This window comes from Tachyglossus aculeatus, chromosome 11 (genome assembly GCF_015852505.1).
Source record: "Tachyglossus aculeatus isolate mTacAcu1 chromosome 11, mTacAcu1.pri, whole genome shotgun sequence".
In the NCBI taxonomy this organism is placed as follows: domain Eukaryota; kingdom Metazoa; phylum Chordata; class Mammalia; order Monotremata; family Tachyglossidae; genus Tachyglossus; species Tachyglossus aculeatus.
In genome coordinates, this window is record NC_052076.1 from 21,559,275 (window position 1) to 21,575,977 (window position 16,703).

Consider the following 16,703-nt stretch of genomic DNA (forward strand, 5'->3'; position numbering starts at 1 on the left):
TGAGCCCCAGGTGATGCAGCAGCCCTGTACATCACTTACATCACGGTGCCTGGCCCCGGGCCCCTCTCTTCTCTGAGCCTGGTGCTTCACCTGAAAATCGAGAAAAGACTCTGAGAGTCCCAGTTCTTAAGGGAGTCTCACCTAAATCCGACCTGCTGCAGTTCCCGGCCTCTCTGCCTCCTCCTCCTCCCCCAGGGCCCCAGTGCAACGCCTCCGTGGACCTCATCGGGACATGCTGGCCCCGGAGCCCGGCCGGGCAGCTCGTGTCCCGGCCCTGCCCTGCCTACTTCTACGGAGTCCGCTACAACACTACAAGTACAAGGGACCCCGGGGCCAGGGTCAACTGGGGAGGGGCCAGAGAGGGGCCGGTGAAGTGCAGTGCTCTGCACAGAGTGAATATTCAATAAATACCTTTGATTGAATGATTGATCTGAAGGGGATGGAGGCTTGGAGGCTGGTAGTGGGGAGGGGGACAGTGTTTCTAACCCTGGGAAAGAGAAAGCGGCATGGGGCTGTGAGAGATTCCCCCTGCTCCCACCATCCCTGCTTCTCAGGAGGTCTCCCTACTCTCCAGATTGGAGAGGCATGGCAACCTGGTTCTCCCCCATCACTCACTTCATACCTCTTCCTCCCCTCCCCTCCCAATTTTCCCCCTTCACTCCCTTCATCCTCACTACCCACACCCACCACACCCATGCTGCCAGCTAGGCCCTACACTGGGAGTTCTGGGTAGGACCTGGGGGGAACCCTGAGGTCCTGGGCCCCTCTCCATGCCCGCTGTTCTCCCTCAGACCACGGCTACCGGGAATGTCTCACCAACGGGAGCTGGGCCCCCCGAGTCAACTACTCTCAGTGTCAGGAGATCCTCAACGAAGAGGTACTGGGGACACCTGGGGGAATGCCTGGGGGAAGGTCCGAACCACCAGCAGGCCTGAGGCGGGGGGGAAGTTGGGGTGGAGGTTGTCATCCTAGTGGAGAAGGCAGGAGCTTAAATCCTGGGTTGCCCCATCCATCCGGAATGCCTGGCCCGTGGCCGAGCATTTTCCCAAAGATTGGGCAGGGACCCTTTACCAGGCTACAAGAACTGAGGTCCATGTCCTGCCCCCGCCAACCCAATCTACCCCAGTCCCTGAATAATAATGATGCTATTTGTTAAGCGCTTACTATCTGCTAAGCACTGTTCTAAGTGCTGGGGGAGATACAAGGTAATCCGGTTGTCCCATGAGGGGCTCACAGTCTTAATCCAAATTTTACAGATGAGGTAACTGAGGCACAGAGAAGTTAAGTGACTTGCCCATTCACATAGCTGACAAGTGGCAAAACTGGGATTATTAGAACCCACAACCTCTGACTCCCAAGCCTGTGCTCTTTCCACTAAGCCACACTGCTTCTCGCTGCTTCTTCACACTTCACACTTCACACTGCTTCTGAAGGTGCCAGGGACCAGCAGCAAAGACACCGAGTCTCCCTCCTCCTACATATCCTGGAATTCCGACAGCCTTTCGAAACTCCAGATGGAATTCCGGCATATTTGGAGGCTCCAACTTGGGAGCCAATGGGGAGGCGAGCTTTGTTCGTGGGGGAGGCTGGTGGAGGGTGAGCCTTGTCAAGGGAAGAGGCTGGTAGGGGGGCAAGCATTACCTGAGGCAGAGGCCGTTAGGGGACAAGCCATGCCAGGGGGGTGCAGGCTGGTGGATTAGAGAAAAACTGCTGAGGGTTCCAATCTGGAGGCTGCCTTCCCTTGAGGGGCCTGGGCCCCAGCCACCAGAGCAGCCCCCGGGGAAGTCAGCTCAGGCGCACCCCCAAAAGGTGACACCTCATCCTCGCCTGATGGACAGAGCCAGGAGGTCACAGGGGCCCAGGAGAGGTGGATACACTTCTGCTTGGGAGCCCCAGGCCCCTGGGGAGACCTGCTGCTTCCCCAACATAGATGCTGTGCCTCTCTGCTTTAGAAATGGATGAAAGAGATGGGATACACCCGGGGGTGTGCACCTGTGCATGTGTATGTGTGCGCCCGTGCATGTTTGTGTGCACTCATGTTATGTTATGTTATGCTTATGTTTGGGTATGTGTATCAGTATATGGTCTTTCGGTGTGCACGTACATGTATCTGTGTTTATGTGTGCACCTGTGCATAGTGGATAGAGCACGGGCTTGGGAGTCAGAAGGTCATGGGTTCTAATCCCAGCTCTGCCACTTGTCTGCTGTTTGACCTTGGGCAAGTCACTTCACTTCTCTGTGCCTCAGTTCCCTCATCTAGAAAATGGGGATTAAGACTGTGAGCCCCCCATGGGACAACTTCATCACCTTGTAACCTCCCCATCGCTTGGAACAGTGCTTTGCACATAGTAAGTGCTTAATAAATGCTATTATTATTATTATTATTATATGGGTCAGAGACTGTGTCCAACTCGATTTGCTTGTGTCCACCCCAGTGCTTAGTACAATTCCTGGAACATAGTGAGCACTTAACAAATGTCATTATTATTATAATTATTATTATTATTTGTGTTTGTAGATGTGCACCTATGTGTGTTCGCATGCCTGTGTGAAAGTGGGTTTGCGTGTGTGTGTACTCATGAGTGCATATGCAGGCACATTGTGCGTGTGTGTGCATGTGTGTGTGTGTGTGTGCGCGCATCAGGGGCGGGGGGCACAAGGCTCTGCAGGTGTTGCTTTTATACTCTTGTTGCCTGTCTGCATTTTCTGTAAAATTCTTTTTTTAACTGAGAAAAAAAAACCTTTCCCACAGAGGCTGCTCTGATGTTTACCCTGAGCTCCTGAATCTGTAGCTGCTGCTTCTCAGATTCCTGGGGCCAGGGAGGGGTTGGGGGAGTCAGCAAGGGACCAGAAGGGATCAATGAGGGTTCCAGAGGAGGGAGAGAGGGGCCAGGTGGGGGTCAGTGAGGGGTCTGAGGAGACAGTGAGGTATTGGAAGGGAACAGTGAGGGGCTGGGGCAAGGGGACAGTAAGGGGCCAGGGAGAGCAGCAAGAAGCCTTCTCAAGAACCTCCAGTAGTTGCCCGTTCACCACTGCATTAAACAGAAACTTCTTACTGCCAGCTTTAAAGCATTTAATCACCTCACCCCCAGTTATCTTCTGTCACTGATTTCCTACTACAACCCAGCACACTCACTTCACTCTTCTAACATCAATCTCTCAGTATGCTTCAATCTCATCTGTCTCACCACTGACCCCTTGTCCACATCCTGCCTCTGACCTGGAACTTCCATTCCCCTTCATATCCAAAAGATCATCGGTCTCTTCACCTTTGAAGCCTCATTAAAATCACATCTCCTCCAAGAGGCCTCCCTAACTAAGCCCTCATTTCCCCTTACTGTTTTGCCCTTCTGCCTCTCTTGGATCCATTCCCTTTAAGCACTTTATATTCACCCCACCATCCACGATTTATTTTATTGTCTGTCTCCCCCTCTAGACTGTCAGTTCCTGGTTGGCAAGGAACATGTCTACCAACTCTGTTATACTGTACTTTCCCAAACAGCTCAACACAGTGTTCTGCACAAAGTAATCACTTAATAAATGCCAGCCGGGAGGCTACTCCCCGAGAATGCTCAGATCATTTCCTCTCCCCCAGGAGGCTTGGATCATCTCCCCCGTCCCCAAGGAGGCTCTGATCCTTTCCACTCCCCCAGGAGGCCCTGATCATCTCCCCCTTAAGGAGGCTCTGATCTCTCCCCCAGGAGGCTCATGGTCATTTCAGCTCCCCCAGGAGGCTCCTGATCTCTCCCCCAGGAGGTTCCTGATTGTTTCAGCTCCCCCAGGAGGTTCCTGATCGTTTCCACATCCCCACCCCTGACCCCCTCTCAGATGGGACTGCTATGACCTAGGATTTCATTGGTCTGAGACCCCTGGGAGCCCCTGCATAGAAACCCACACCCTGGAAGGGCTGGCTGAGGCAGACCCATCTTGATTGAAACCAAGAGGTTGATACTGAACCTGATGGGTAGCCTAGTAACTTCCCTGGGACCCTACCTGTGGCCTAGAAATTGTCCTGAGACCCAATGGATGACATAGAAACTGCCCTGAGTCGCAATGAGTGGCATCCCCTCATCCCCTACCCCCCCATCTCCTGAACCCCAGCGCTTAGAACAGTGCTCTGCACATAGTAAGCGCTTAACAAATGCCATCATTATTATTATTAATGCCCACCCTATCTCCTCTCCCTACTCACCCCACCCACAGTTTCCCCTCACCTCCCCACCCCACTTCCTTATGTCCCCTCAACCTCCTGTAACCCCTCATCTCCCTCACATCCCCATCTCCCTGCCCCTTCACCACTCTCAGTCCTACCTTCCCACTCCGCTCCAATTCCCCTCTATCTCCCCACTTCCCTCATGCCAATGCTCCTCACCTCTTCACCCCCTTACTCGTCCACTCCCCCTCAACCCACGACCCTCATGCCCTCTAGATTGTCAGCTCCTTTTAGGCAGGGAACATGTCTACCAACTCTTGTTGTATTGTACTCTCCCAAACGCTTAGAACAGTGTCCTGCACAAAGTAAACACTCAGTAAATGCCGTTCAACGACCGATCAATCAGCCCCGCCCCCAGTACCCGTTTCCTATCCCTAGAGGCGGAGGAGCAGACTGCATTACCACGTGGCTGTCAGCATCAACTACCTGGGCCACTGCGTGTCTCTGGGGACCCTGCTGGTCGCCTTCGCCCTGTTCCTGAGGCTCAGGTGAGGGAGCCACCACGACTCCCGCTCATGGGGATGGGGGCAGGTGTGCACTGATGTACAGGGCCCACGGCGAGGGTTCGGGGGCTGCCTAGGGGTGAGTGGGGAGGGGCGGAAGGGGAGAGAGCCAAGCTGGTCATTCCAAGTTCTCAATGATCACCGGAGCTGAGCCAGAGCCAGGCAATGGGTGCTTCAGGATGGTCAGCTGTTTGGGAGGATGGCATGTGATGCAAGCAGCTGGGAACTAAGCCCGGGGAATGAGCTGCCACCCCTGGCAGGCTGATATCATTCAATGCTCACACCCTCCCCCGAGTGCCAGTGCACCACCCCTGTTTGCCAATCAATGACAGCTCAGCACCCCTGCCCACCCCTAATGCTAGCTCAGCATTCCTGCCAACTCCAAGTCCAGCTGAGCACCTCTGTTCAGCCCCAAAGTCCAGGGCAGCACACCCACACCCCTGCCACTACCCCCCATCGTCCTTGCCCCCCTGCCATCGTCACGCCTGCCATCGCTCCCTACCGTCGCCCCTCCCAGGAGCATCCGCTGCCTTCGCAACATCATCCACTGGAACCTGATCTCGGCCTTCATCCTTCGCAACGCCACCTGGTTTGTGGTGCAGCTGACCATGAACCCTGCTGTCCACCACAGCAACGTGGTGCGTCTGCCTGCCCCACGGGGCTGTGGGGAGGGGCTAAGGGTGCTCCACGGGTCTGGAATCTGGGGGGTGTGGAGGCAGGGTGAGAGTGCCCCAGGGGTCTGGGGCCCAGGTGAAGGGGCCGAGGGAACCCAGATGGACGAGGGTCAGGACCGGTGGGGAAGCGGGTCAGGGTCCGGTAGACCCAGCCCCGGGTCTCGGCCCCCACCCCTAGGCATGGTGCCGCCTGGTCACCGCCATCTATAACTACTTCCACGTGACCAACTTCTTCTGGATGTTTGGAGAGGGCTGCTACCTGCACACCGCCATCGTGCTCACCTACTGCGCTGATCGCCTGCGCCGCTGGATGTTCCTGTGCCTCGGCTGGTGTCAGTGTGGAATCCCGGGGGCCCCAGGATGCCTGAATCTCCCGCCGACCCAACACCTGACACCCCCACCCAACCCAGGATGTCTGAGCTTCCCCTGGACACCTGAACACTCCCCTCCTGGAACATCTGAACCCCCTACCCCAGGATGTCTGACATTCCCTGGGTGTCTGCCCCCACAACCGCCAACCCCCCTGCCCCCCCCCCCCGCCCACTGACGTCTGACCATCCCAGGAATATTTGATTCCCCCCCCAGGGCATCTGAATCCCATCCCAGTATATGGGACCCCTCCGCCAGACACCTGGCCTCCCTTGCCCCCCTGGGATGTGACACCAACCCCCCAGGGACATCTGACCCTCCCCCCCACCTTCCAACATCTAACCCTTCCAGGATGTTTAACTCCCTAGGTCACCTGACCCCCATCAAGCACCTCATATCTAGACCCTTGCCTCCCACCTTCTGAGATCCAGTGCTCTGTGGAATCCTGTCTAGGCCCCACAGTACTTCAGACTCATTCTTTCTCTGGGGAACCCCCTGAACCTGACCCCAACCTATCCTCCTGGGGCAAACATCTCCAGCCCATTCTCAGCCCATCTTTGGCAGTGTCCATGCCCACCCTTTGCCCCCTGAGTGGGATCCTGCCCTGGGATCAGGAAGCTGCTCTCCAGCCATAGATGGGGTCAGGGCTCGCCTGTAGTGGGTGGGGGCTTGGGAGTGATGAATGAGATGAACTCCCTTGAGTCTCTTCCAGGCTTAAGGTTATGGGAAGGTCTCTTCCTGGAGTCGAGACCAGGCAAGGGTGGGGAGAGGTTCATCAAACAGCCACATGATGACTGCCCTCGGACTCCCCACAGGTGTCCCTGTTCCCATCATTGTGGCCTGGGCCATTGGGAAATTGTACTATGACAATGAGAAGTGAGTGTCACCCTTCCCCCCACCCCCACCCCCACCCCCACCCCTGCTTCTGCCCCCTCCCTTCTGCCCCTGCTCCTGCCCCTCCTCCCACCCCTGGCTCTGCCCCGTCCCTACCCTGACCCTGCCCTTCCCCTCGACGATGGAAAGGAGGGGCAATGGGGTGGGCCCCCCAGGGCCAGGGCAGAAAAAGTACCTCTGGTCCCAGCTCCCAAAGACTGCTACTCTACTGGTGATGGGTGGCCTTGAACACTGTCCACTTCTCAGGGCTGGGTGCCCCAGCTGGTACCTGGCCAGCCTGGACCTACAGGGGCAGTGAGGGCCCAGGGGCCAGAAGGGCTGCAGGGGACACGGGGACCGGAGCAGAGCCGAGTCCATACCAGGGCTACCCATTCCTGGCCCCTGCAGGTGCTGGTTCGGGAAGCGGGCTGGCGTGTACACAGATTACATCTACCAAGGGCCCATGATCCTCGTCCTGCTGGTGAGACCAGTCCCCGCCCCTGCCCCTGCCTCCACCCCCAACAATCTCCCATACAGGCCTCTGCCCTGGGCACCCCCAACGTCTCTTCTCAGCTTGGCGGAGCCAAGGACTTGGCACTGAAATCCATGGGGCCAGAGCTCTAGAGAGGGGCAAGACCCGGGGGCTGGGGGACTCTAGAGAGACAAATCCCCAAAGCCCTTGAGAATGAGTCAAGGCCTTCTGATCCCCCAAGTCCTCAGGCCCTCAAGAGTGGGAGCCAGGGGCCCAGTGGGAGCAGGAGAGTTGACAGACCAGCATCTGGCCCTCCCCATCCTGGCCCGGGGAGTCCTCCTGCCCTGTCCCCACCCTGCCCCTATTTGGGGCTCAGACCCTCAGGGAATGGGCCCAGGGGGCTCAGACCCTCAGGGCTCAGACCCTTGGGGACCAGGCCTAAGTCTGTTTCAGATCAACTTCATCTTCCTGTTCAATATCGTCCGGATCCTCATGACCAAACTCCGAGCATCCACTACATCAGAGACCATCCAGTACAGGTTAGCCCCCTTGCCCTGGGAAAGACCACCCCTTCCTCACCAACCCCGAGACAAACCCTCCTGCCCCCAAACCTCCAACCCCCAACCCATGCCCAACTCTTCCTGCAGTGTCCAGGCCTCTCCTGCACTCAGCATTGCCTGATCTAAGATGATCCAGTGCCCCCGGGCCAGCCCCTACAGCCCCACACCTCCAGCCCTCCATCTTTGGCAGAGCAGCTCCCACAACTTTGGCCGCTAGCTCAGCAGTGCAACCTCCATATATGCCCTGGCCCTGGCCCCTGGCCCCTGGCCCCTGGCTCAATGAAGCTGTCCTGCCGTCAGCTAGAAGGGTCAGCCCAGCTTCACTCACTGCCTGGTCTTTCCTGCCACCAACCTGGAGGGGACCCATTCAGTTCCAGGGGTTGTGTGGTGGGGGAGGGGGGCTTACAGATGGGAAGACTTGGGATACTGGTGGGGGGCGGGGTGGGGGGGTTGGGTTGGGTTAGGCGGGGCAGGGAAGAGCTAGATGGGGGAGCATGGATAAGTGTCTAGGTTGGAGACTGGGGGAATGATTGGGTGACTGATTCCCCACCTCTCCCAGGAAAGCTGTGAAGGCCACCCTGGTGCTCCTGCCCCTCCTGGGCCTGACATACATGCTCTTTTTTGTCAACCCCGGGGAAGACGAGATTTCCCGTGTCACCTTCATCTACTTCAACTCCTTCCTGGAGTCCTTCCAGGTAGGATGCCTCCCAGCTGAATCCCAAAACCTAAACCCTGAACCTCAATCTTCCAAGTCTGGAACCCAGTCCAGAGTGAACCCCTACCTCAGAGCCCCATTCCCCCTATCCTGGCCACCAGTGGGGGTGGGGGAGCACCCCAGAAATTAGAGTCAGGGGGACTCTGGGGGGAACCTTGGTGGGGGGACCCTGAGGAAAAGGGGACCCTGAGATCTTGGTGTGGGTAGGGTGGGTGACTAGAACTTGTTCTTCCTTCCCCCACAGGGCTTCTTTGTCTCCGTCTTCTACTGCTTCCTCAACAGCGAGGTTAGGACACCCTCTTTCTCCTTCCTCCTCCTTTCCCCTTCCCCCTCATCTCCCCACTTCCCGTACAATAACAATAAGTGTGGGAAGGGTATTGGCAGGGTAGAAGGAGGGGGAGGGGGAGGGGGATAGTACACATAGGGACAAAATCAAACTAGGCAGCTGAAAAAGACATGGAGTTCAGAATCAACCACCGGCTGCACAGCGGTCATCAGTGAGGGGGTCATTCATTCCTTACCAGTGAAAGCTGACAGAGCCCCATGGTGTAGCAGTGGAGGCCAGGCCAGCAGAGGCAGCTGCTCTCCAGAGACTAGGGTTCGGTTCCTAGTCTGGAGTCCAGTTCCGAGGCTGGGGTCTGGCTCAGAGGCCGGGGTTCGGTCTGAAGGCTGGGGTTTGGTTCAGAGGCTGGGATCCAGTTCCGACCACTTTGTGTTTGAACAGATCACTGAGGGAGGTCACCGCCGGGGGTGGGTGGGGTGGCAGGGAGTGATTAAAGTGACCGGCCCAGGAGAAGGCATGGAAGAACAGTGGGGCTGGGAGGAAGCAGGGAAGCTGGAGGATGTCTCGGTGACTCCAGCTGTTCTCCCAGGAAGCACTGGGCAGGACCCAGTCACAGCAGGAGAGAGCAGTCAGACAGGAGGAAGAATTTCCTGACTGTTGGGGTGGACTCCTAACCTCGGCCTGGGAGTTAACTAAACAAATCTCTTTGGCACTGAGGGAAGCCAGAAGCTGGACCAGAGAGGAGCGCAATCCTCTCCAAAGTCACATAGCATATCAGGGGCAGAGCCTAAATTGGAACCCAGATGTCCCAATCCAAGGAATTGCCTGTGACAAGCTGGTTCTGATAATAATAATAATTATTATTATGGTATTTGTTAAATGCTTACTATGTTGCCAGGCACTGTACTAAACACTGGGGTGGATATAAGCAAATTGGGTTGGACACAGTCCCTGTCCCACGTGGGGCTCACATTCTCAATCCCCATTTTACAGGTGAGGGAACTGAGGCATGAGAAGTGAAATGACTTGCTCAAAGTCACATAGCAGACAAGTGGCTGAGCCAGGATAAATCAAACAATGTATATAGTGAGTGCTTACTGTGTGCAGAGCACTGTATTGAGCACTTGGGACAGTACAGTACTAGAGAAGCAGCGTGGCTTAGTGGAAAGAGGCCAGGCTTGGGAGTCAGAGGCCATAGGTTCTAATCCCACCCCTGCCATTTGTCAGCTGTGTGACTTTGGGCAAGTCACTTAACTTTTCTGTGCCTCAGTTACCTCATCTGTAAAATGGGGGTGACGACTGTGAGCCCTAGGTGGGACAACCTGATTACCTTGTATTTTACCCTAGTGCTTAGAACAGTGCTTGGCACATAGTAAGTGCTTAACAAATACCGTTATTATTATTATTACAATATAACAATATAACAGAGTTAGTAGACATTCCCTGCCCACAATGAGCTTATAAAAGCAGCGTGGCTCAGTGGAAAGAGCATGGGCTTTGGAGTCAGAGGTCATGGGTTCAAATCCCAGCTCCGCCACTTGTCAGCTGTGTGACTTTGGGCAAGTGACTTAACTTCTCTGTGCCTCAGTGACCTCATCTGTAAAATGGGGATTAAGACTGTGAGCCCCCCGTGGGACAATCTGATCACCTTGTAACCTCCCTAGCGCTTAGAACTGTGCTTTGCACATAGTAAGTGCTTAATAAATGCCATTATTACTATTATTATTAGAGGGGGAAATAACAAGCACATAATAAGCTCTGAACCAATTCCATTGTCATCCACCTCAGTCAGGGTGCTCGAGTGGATGAGAGTTGAGGGGAACAGAATCCAATGGGGAGGTCTTCTCTCAGTGGCAGGGCAGAGCCCACGGGAAGCTGAAGTCATCCTGTGGGTTGGGGTCTGCCCTGGGGGTTGGAGGGTGCCTAGGCTGAGGGGTCCCTGATAGGACAGGACACCAGACTTAGGCTGACCCTCCCCTCCAAGAGCAGAGTGTAACCCTGGAGGCAGGTAAGTAATCAGACTAGAATCAGACCAGCCCCAGGAGGGAAGGGGCAGGGGGCCTGTGCCTGGGAGAGCAAGGGGTGGAGGTTCTGCAGGCCAGAGGAAGTGACCACTCCGTGTGCCCACAGGTCCGTTCGGCTGTCCGGAAGAGGTGGCATCGCTGGCAGGACAAACACTCGATCCGCGTCAGGGTGGCCCGCGCCATGTCCATCCCCACCTCTCCCACCCGTGTCAGCTTCCATAGCATCAAGCAGTCCACGGCTGTGTGAACTGGGAGAGGGGGCTGGGTGGCGTCTAGGGGGCGGCCCACTACCCGCCACAGGATCCTGGGGGCTCAGCCCTGGGATGACCACGCCTGAAGCCTCCAGCAGTGGGGGCAAAGTCCTAAGCCCCCTCAGCCACTTCAGCTCCCTCTGCTAAGCGGCCCGCTGGCCACGCTGGGGTCCTGCATGACACTGACTCTTGGGAAAGATGTAGGGTTGTCTCAGTGGGAGGAGTGCTGCCCAACCACCCCAGGCACCCCAGAATCCTGAGACCCTATCACCTGCTGCCAGCAGGAGCAAGGAAAGCCAGGGCATCGAATAGAGTCAGTGGGATAGGCAGTGATGGGGCCGAGGGGAGGGCACTGACCCTTCACCCATCCCAACTCCCACGAAAGCTAGGGGGCACCTGGGTCCCTCAGAGAGACGTTGGGCCAGGGGTCCAGCAGTGCCTGGGCCAAGAGTGTCCAACCAACCAAAGATGATGGCAATGTCATTGGAGGCCACCATGACCTCACCAGAAACCATGGTGATGTCAATGAGGATCGTTATGTCAGCAGGGAACACAGTGATGCCCAAGGGGGCCACAGTGATGTCACTAGAGATGGTGGCCGTGCTATCATCAGCCTGCTGAAAATCCCTGGAAACCACAGCAGCTCAGGAACCATGATGATCCCATCACCTTGGCGCCTTCTCCCCATCAAGGTGGACCCCGGCCCACCAAGCCACCTCTACGTATGGCGCTCCCCCCCACCCAAGGCCCATCTTTCCTGGAAGCCCCGAGATCCCCGAGTGCCTGGCACCAAGGACAGAGACCAGAGTCAAGGCCATCCTCACTGGGCTCCTCCTACAAATCCACTCTCGCAACCAAGCTGGTTCTCCATGTTGGCCCTGGGAGCCTGCCCTGGGTGGGCTTCGTGCCCCCAACTTATGCCCAGGAAAGGGGCAACTCAGACTAGACTCAGCATCACCTGACCCCCCAGCCTGCTCACTGGACTCACTGGGCAGAGGGCTTGGCCATGGAAGAAAACACCAGACTCCTTGCAGACTACTGGCCTGCTGGCATCCTTTCCACCTCCCTGTGGGCAGCTGGCATCTGGAAAGGAGGGCAGGAGGGGTGAGGGACAAAGGAGCAGAAGGATGGGGGCACAAAGAGGCAGGGGGCTGACACCCCACTGAATCACGCACATGTTTCCAGGGTATAGTAGGGGGCCACGTCTAATCAGTAAAGCTGTCCGAGTCCCTCACATACCCCTTTGGTTTGCAGTCCTGCTTGTGTTGCTCCTGGGCAGAGGTGGCCCAAAGGCCCCAGGTTTGGTGGTAGGGAGCTGCCTGTCTGCTGTCCTGCCCAGATCAGGCTGGCAGCTGGCACTGCACCACGACATCTGGTGGGAATACTGTGGCTGCTGAGCATGGTAGGGGGAAGAGAGGGAGCGGGGCAGGGTCTCCTGGTGGGGAGAGCGGGGCAAAGGAGGGTTTGGGGGTTCCAGTGGGCTCATTTTAACCCATGTTTCTCCCTATCCCTCCTCTGCCCCTATCCCACTATGCCTCACAGTCCCCACCCCATCATCTCTCACAAACAAGCTTGGTCCTATTTGATCTTACCACTGAGTTCAGGACACCTACTGCAGAGTTCAGGACACCTGCAGCCTGCCACCTCCCTATCCGGCCACTTCCCTCATCAACTGCCCACTCACCTGCCTGCTTGACACGGGCTTCAATCCAGTCCTACCCCACTGCAAAGTTTGGGCCACTCGTTACCTGCCACCTTCCCACCTGGCCACCACCTGCCTGCCTGGCACAGACCTCAGTCCGGTCCTATCTGTTGTTCTTTTTTCTCACAATATTTGTTAAGCACTTACTATGTATAAAGCCCTGGTGTAGACACAAGAAGCAGCATGGCATAGTGGATAGAGTCATTCATTCATTCATTCATTCAATCATATTTATTGAGTGCTTACTGTGTGCAGAGCACTATACTAAGTGTTTGGGAAGTACAAGTTGGCAACATATAAAGATGGTCCCTACCCAACGATGGGCTTACAGTCTAGAAGGGGGAGACAGACAACAAAACAAAACATATTAACAAAATAAAATAGAATAGTAAATATGTACAAGTAAAATAGAGTTATAAATCTGTAGAAACATATATACAGGCGCTGTGGGGAGGGGAGGGAGGTAGGGTGGGGAGATGGGGAGGGGGAGAGGAAGGAGGGGGCTCAGTCTGGGAAGGCTTCCTGGAGGAGGTGAGCTCTCAGTAGGGCTTTGAAGGGAGGAAGAGAGCTAGCTTGGCGGATGGGCGGAGGGACGGCATTCCAGGCCAGGGGGAGGATGTGGGCCAGGGGTCGACGGCGGGGCACGTGAGAACGAGGCACAGTGAGGAGGTTAGCGGCAGAGGAGTGGAGGGTGAGGGCTGGGCTGTAGGAAGAAAGAAGGGAGGTGAGGTAGAAGGGGACAAGGTGATGGACAGCCTTGAAGCCTAGAGTGAGGAGTTTTTGCTTGATGCGTAGGTTGACTGGTAGCCACCGGAGATTTTTGAAGAGGGGAGTAACATGCCCAGAGCGTTTCGGCACAAAGATGATCTGGGCAGCGGCGTGAAGTATAGACTGAAGTGGGGAGAGACAGGAGGATGGGAGATCAGAGAGGAGGCTGATGCAGTAATCCAGTCGGGATAGGATGAGAGACTGAACCAGCAGGGTAGCGGTTTGGATGGAGAGGAAAGGACAGATCTTGGCGATGTTGCGGAGGTGAGAATGGCAGGTTTTCGTGATGGATTGGATGTGAGGGGTGAACGAGAGAGCAGAGTCGAGGATGACACCAAGGTTGTGGGCTTGTGAGACGGGAAGGATGGTAGTGCCATTTACAGTGATGGGAAAGTCAGGGAGAGGGCAGGGTTTGGGAGGGAAGATAAGGAGTTCAGTCTTGGACATATTGAGTTTTAGATGGCGGGCAGACATCCAGATGGAGATATCCTGAAGGCAGGAGGAGACACGAGCCTGAAGGAAGGGAGAGAGAGCAGGGGCAGAGATGTAGATTTGGGTGTCATCAGCATAGAGATGATAGTTGAAGCTGTGGGAGCGAATGAGTTCACCAAGGGATTGAGTGTAGATAGAGAACAGAAGGGGACCAAGAACTGGCCCTTGAGGAACCCCTACAGTAAGGGGATGGGAGGGGGAGGAAGAGCCCGCAAAGGAGACTGAGAATGAAAGGCCGGAGAGGTAAGAGGAGAACCAGGAGAGGACGGAGTCTGTGAAGCCAAGGTCGGATAGCGTGTTGAGGAGAAGGGGGTGATCCATAGTGTCGAAGGCAGCTGAGAGGTCGAGGAGGACGTGTCTCTCCCCACTTCAATCCATACTTCATGCTGCTGCCCGGATTGTCTTTGTCCAGAAACGCTCTGGGCCTGTTACTCCCCTCCTCAAAAATCTCCAGTGGCTACCTATCAATCTGCACATCAGGCAGAAACTCCTCACCCTCGGCTTCAAGGCTCTCCATCACCTCGCCCCCTCCTACCTCATCTCCCTTCTCTCCTTCTACAGCCCAGCCCATACCCTCCACTCCTCTGCCACTAATCTCCTCACCGTGCCTCGTTCTCGCCTGTCAATCAATCAATCGTATTTATTGAGTGCTTACTGTGTGTTGAGTACTGTATTAAGTGCTTGGGAAGTACAAGTTGGCAACATACAGAGACAGTCCCTACCCAACAGTGGGCTCACAGTCTTAAAGGGGGGGCTATCCCGCCGTCGACCCCCCGGCCCACGTCATCCCCCTGGCCTGGAATGCCCTCCCTCTGCCCATCTGCCAAGCTAGCTCTCTTCCTCCCTTCAAGGCCCTACTGAGACCTCACCTCCTCCAGGAGGCCTTCCCAGATTGAGCCCCTTCCTTCCTCTCCCCGTCATCCCCCTCTCCATCCCCCCGTCTTACCTCCTTCCCTTCCCCACAGCACCTGTATATATGTATATATGTTTGTACAAATTTATTACTCTATTTACTTATTTATTTATTTTACTTGTACATATGTATTCTATTTATTTCATTTTGTTAATATGTTTGGTTTTGTTCTCTGTCTCCCCCTTCTAGACTGTGAGCCCACTGTTGGGTAGGGACTGTCTCTATATGTTGCCAACTTGTACTTCCCAAGTGCTTAGTACAGTGCTCTGCACACAGTAAGCGCTCAATAAATACAATTGATTGATTGATTGATTGATTGATCAGGATAGAGTAGGGGCCGTTGGATTTGGCAAGCAGGAGGTCATTGGTGACCTTTGAGAGGGCAGTTTCGGTGGAATGTAAGGGATGGAAGCCAGATTGGAGGGGGTCGAGGAGAGAGTTGGCGTTGAGGAATTCGAGGCAGTGGGTGTAGTTGGCTCGTTCAAGGAGTTTGGAAAAGAATGGTAGGAGGGAGATAGGGCGATAACTAGAAGGGGAGGTGGGGTCAAGAGAGGTTTTTTTTAGGATGGGGGAGACGTGGGCATGTTTGAAGGCAGAAGGGAAGGAACCAGTGGAGAGTGAGTGGTTGAAGATGGAAGTTAAGGAGGGGAGGAGGGACGGGGCAAGAGATTTCATAAGACGAGAGGGAAACACAGGTGGCCGAAGTAGCACTTGAGAGGAGGGAGGAGATCTCATCTGAGGATGCTGCTGGGAAGGATGGGAGAGTAGCGGAGAGGGTTGAGAGGAAGGGGGTTGGAGAGGGGGGAGGAGTGACTTTGGGGAGCTCAGACCTGATGGAGTTAATTTTACTAATGAAGTAGGAGGCCAGATCGTTGCGGGTGAGGGAAGGAGGAGGGGGAGGAACAGGGGGCCTGAGAAGGGAGTTAAATGTACGGAAAAGCTGACGGGGATGATGGGCATGGGTGTCAATAAGGGAGGAGAAATAGTTTTGTCGGGAGAGGAGAGGGCAGAGTTAAGGCAGGAAAGGATAAACTTGAAGTAAACCAAGTTGGCTTGGTGTTTAGACTTTCGCCAGCAGCATTCAGCAACTCGAGCATAAGGGCGAAGGAGGTGGAAGCTCATGGGTTCTAATCCCAGCTCCACCATTTCCTCTGCTGTGGGACTCTGGGCAAGTCACTTCACTTCTCTGTGCCTCCGTTCCCTCATCTGTAAAACGGGGATAGAGACTGTGAGCCACATGTGGGACAGGGACCGTGTCCAACCTGATTTGCTGGTATCTACCTCAGCGTTTAGTCAAGTACCTGACACACAGTAAGCACTTGACAAATACCATAACTATTACAATTATTATTATTAATTAGGATGAACACAGTCCATGACCCGCATGGAGGTCACAATCTAAGTAGTCATTCATTCAATCATATTTATTGAGCACTTACTGGGTGCAGAGCACTGTACTAAGCACTTGGAAAGTACAATTCAGCAACATATAGAGACAGTCCCTACCCAACAACGGGCTCACAGTCTAGAAGGGGGAGACAGACAGCAAAGCAAAACAAGTAGACAGGTGTCAATACCATCAAAATAAATAGAATTATAGATATATACACATCATTAATAAAATGGAGTAATAAATATATACAAATATACACAAGTGCTGTGGGGAGGGGAAGGGGGTCGGTAGGGGAGGGGAAGGGGGTAGGTAGGGCAGAGGGAGGGAGTGGGGGCAATGGGGAGGGGAAGAGGAGCAGAGGAAAGGGGGTGATTCAGTCTGGGAAGGCCTATTGGAGGAGGTGAGCTGTCAGTACGGATTTGAAGGGAGGAAGAGAGCTAGTTTGGCGGTTGTGAGAAGGGAGGGCATTCCAGGCCAGAGGTAGGACATGGGTTAGGG

General features: G+C 55.1%; 1 protein-coding gene across 1 annotated transcript in view; it reads left to right on the top strand.

Annotated features, from left to right (window-relative positions):
• CRHR1 (corticotropin releasing hormone receptor 1) overlaps positions 1-12,361 on the top strand; it is a 31,630-nt gene extending 19,269 nt beyond the window's left edge. The window contains exons 3-13 of the mRNA XM_038754568.1: positions 196-315; positions 792-877; positions 4,592-4,701; positions 5,234-5,354; positions 5,569-5,722; positions 6,575-6,635; positions 7,041-7,113; positions 7,558-7,643; positions 8,224-8,359; positions 8,624-8,665; positions 10,793-12,361. Coding sequence (XP_038610496.1) covers positions 196-315; positions 792-877; positions 4,592-4,701; positions 5,234-5,354; positions 5,569-5,722; positions 6,575-6,635; positions 7,041-7,113; positions 7,558-7,643; positions 8,224-8,359; positions 8,624-8,665; positions 10,793-10,933 — 1,130 coding nt within the window. The 3' untranslated portion in view covers positions 10,934-12,361. The remainder of the gene's footprint in view (positions 1-195; positions 316-791; positions 878-4,591; positions 4,702-5,233; positions 5,355-5,568; positions 5,723-6,574; positions 6,636-7,040; positions 7,114-7,557; positions 7,644-8,223; positions 8,360-8,623; positions 8,666-10,792) is intronic.
• The last annotated feature ends 4,342 nt before the right edge of the window (positions 12,362-16,703 follow it).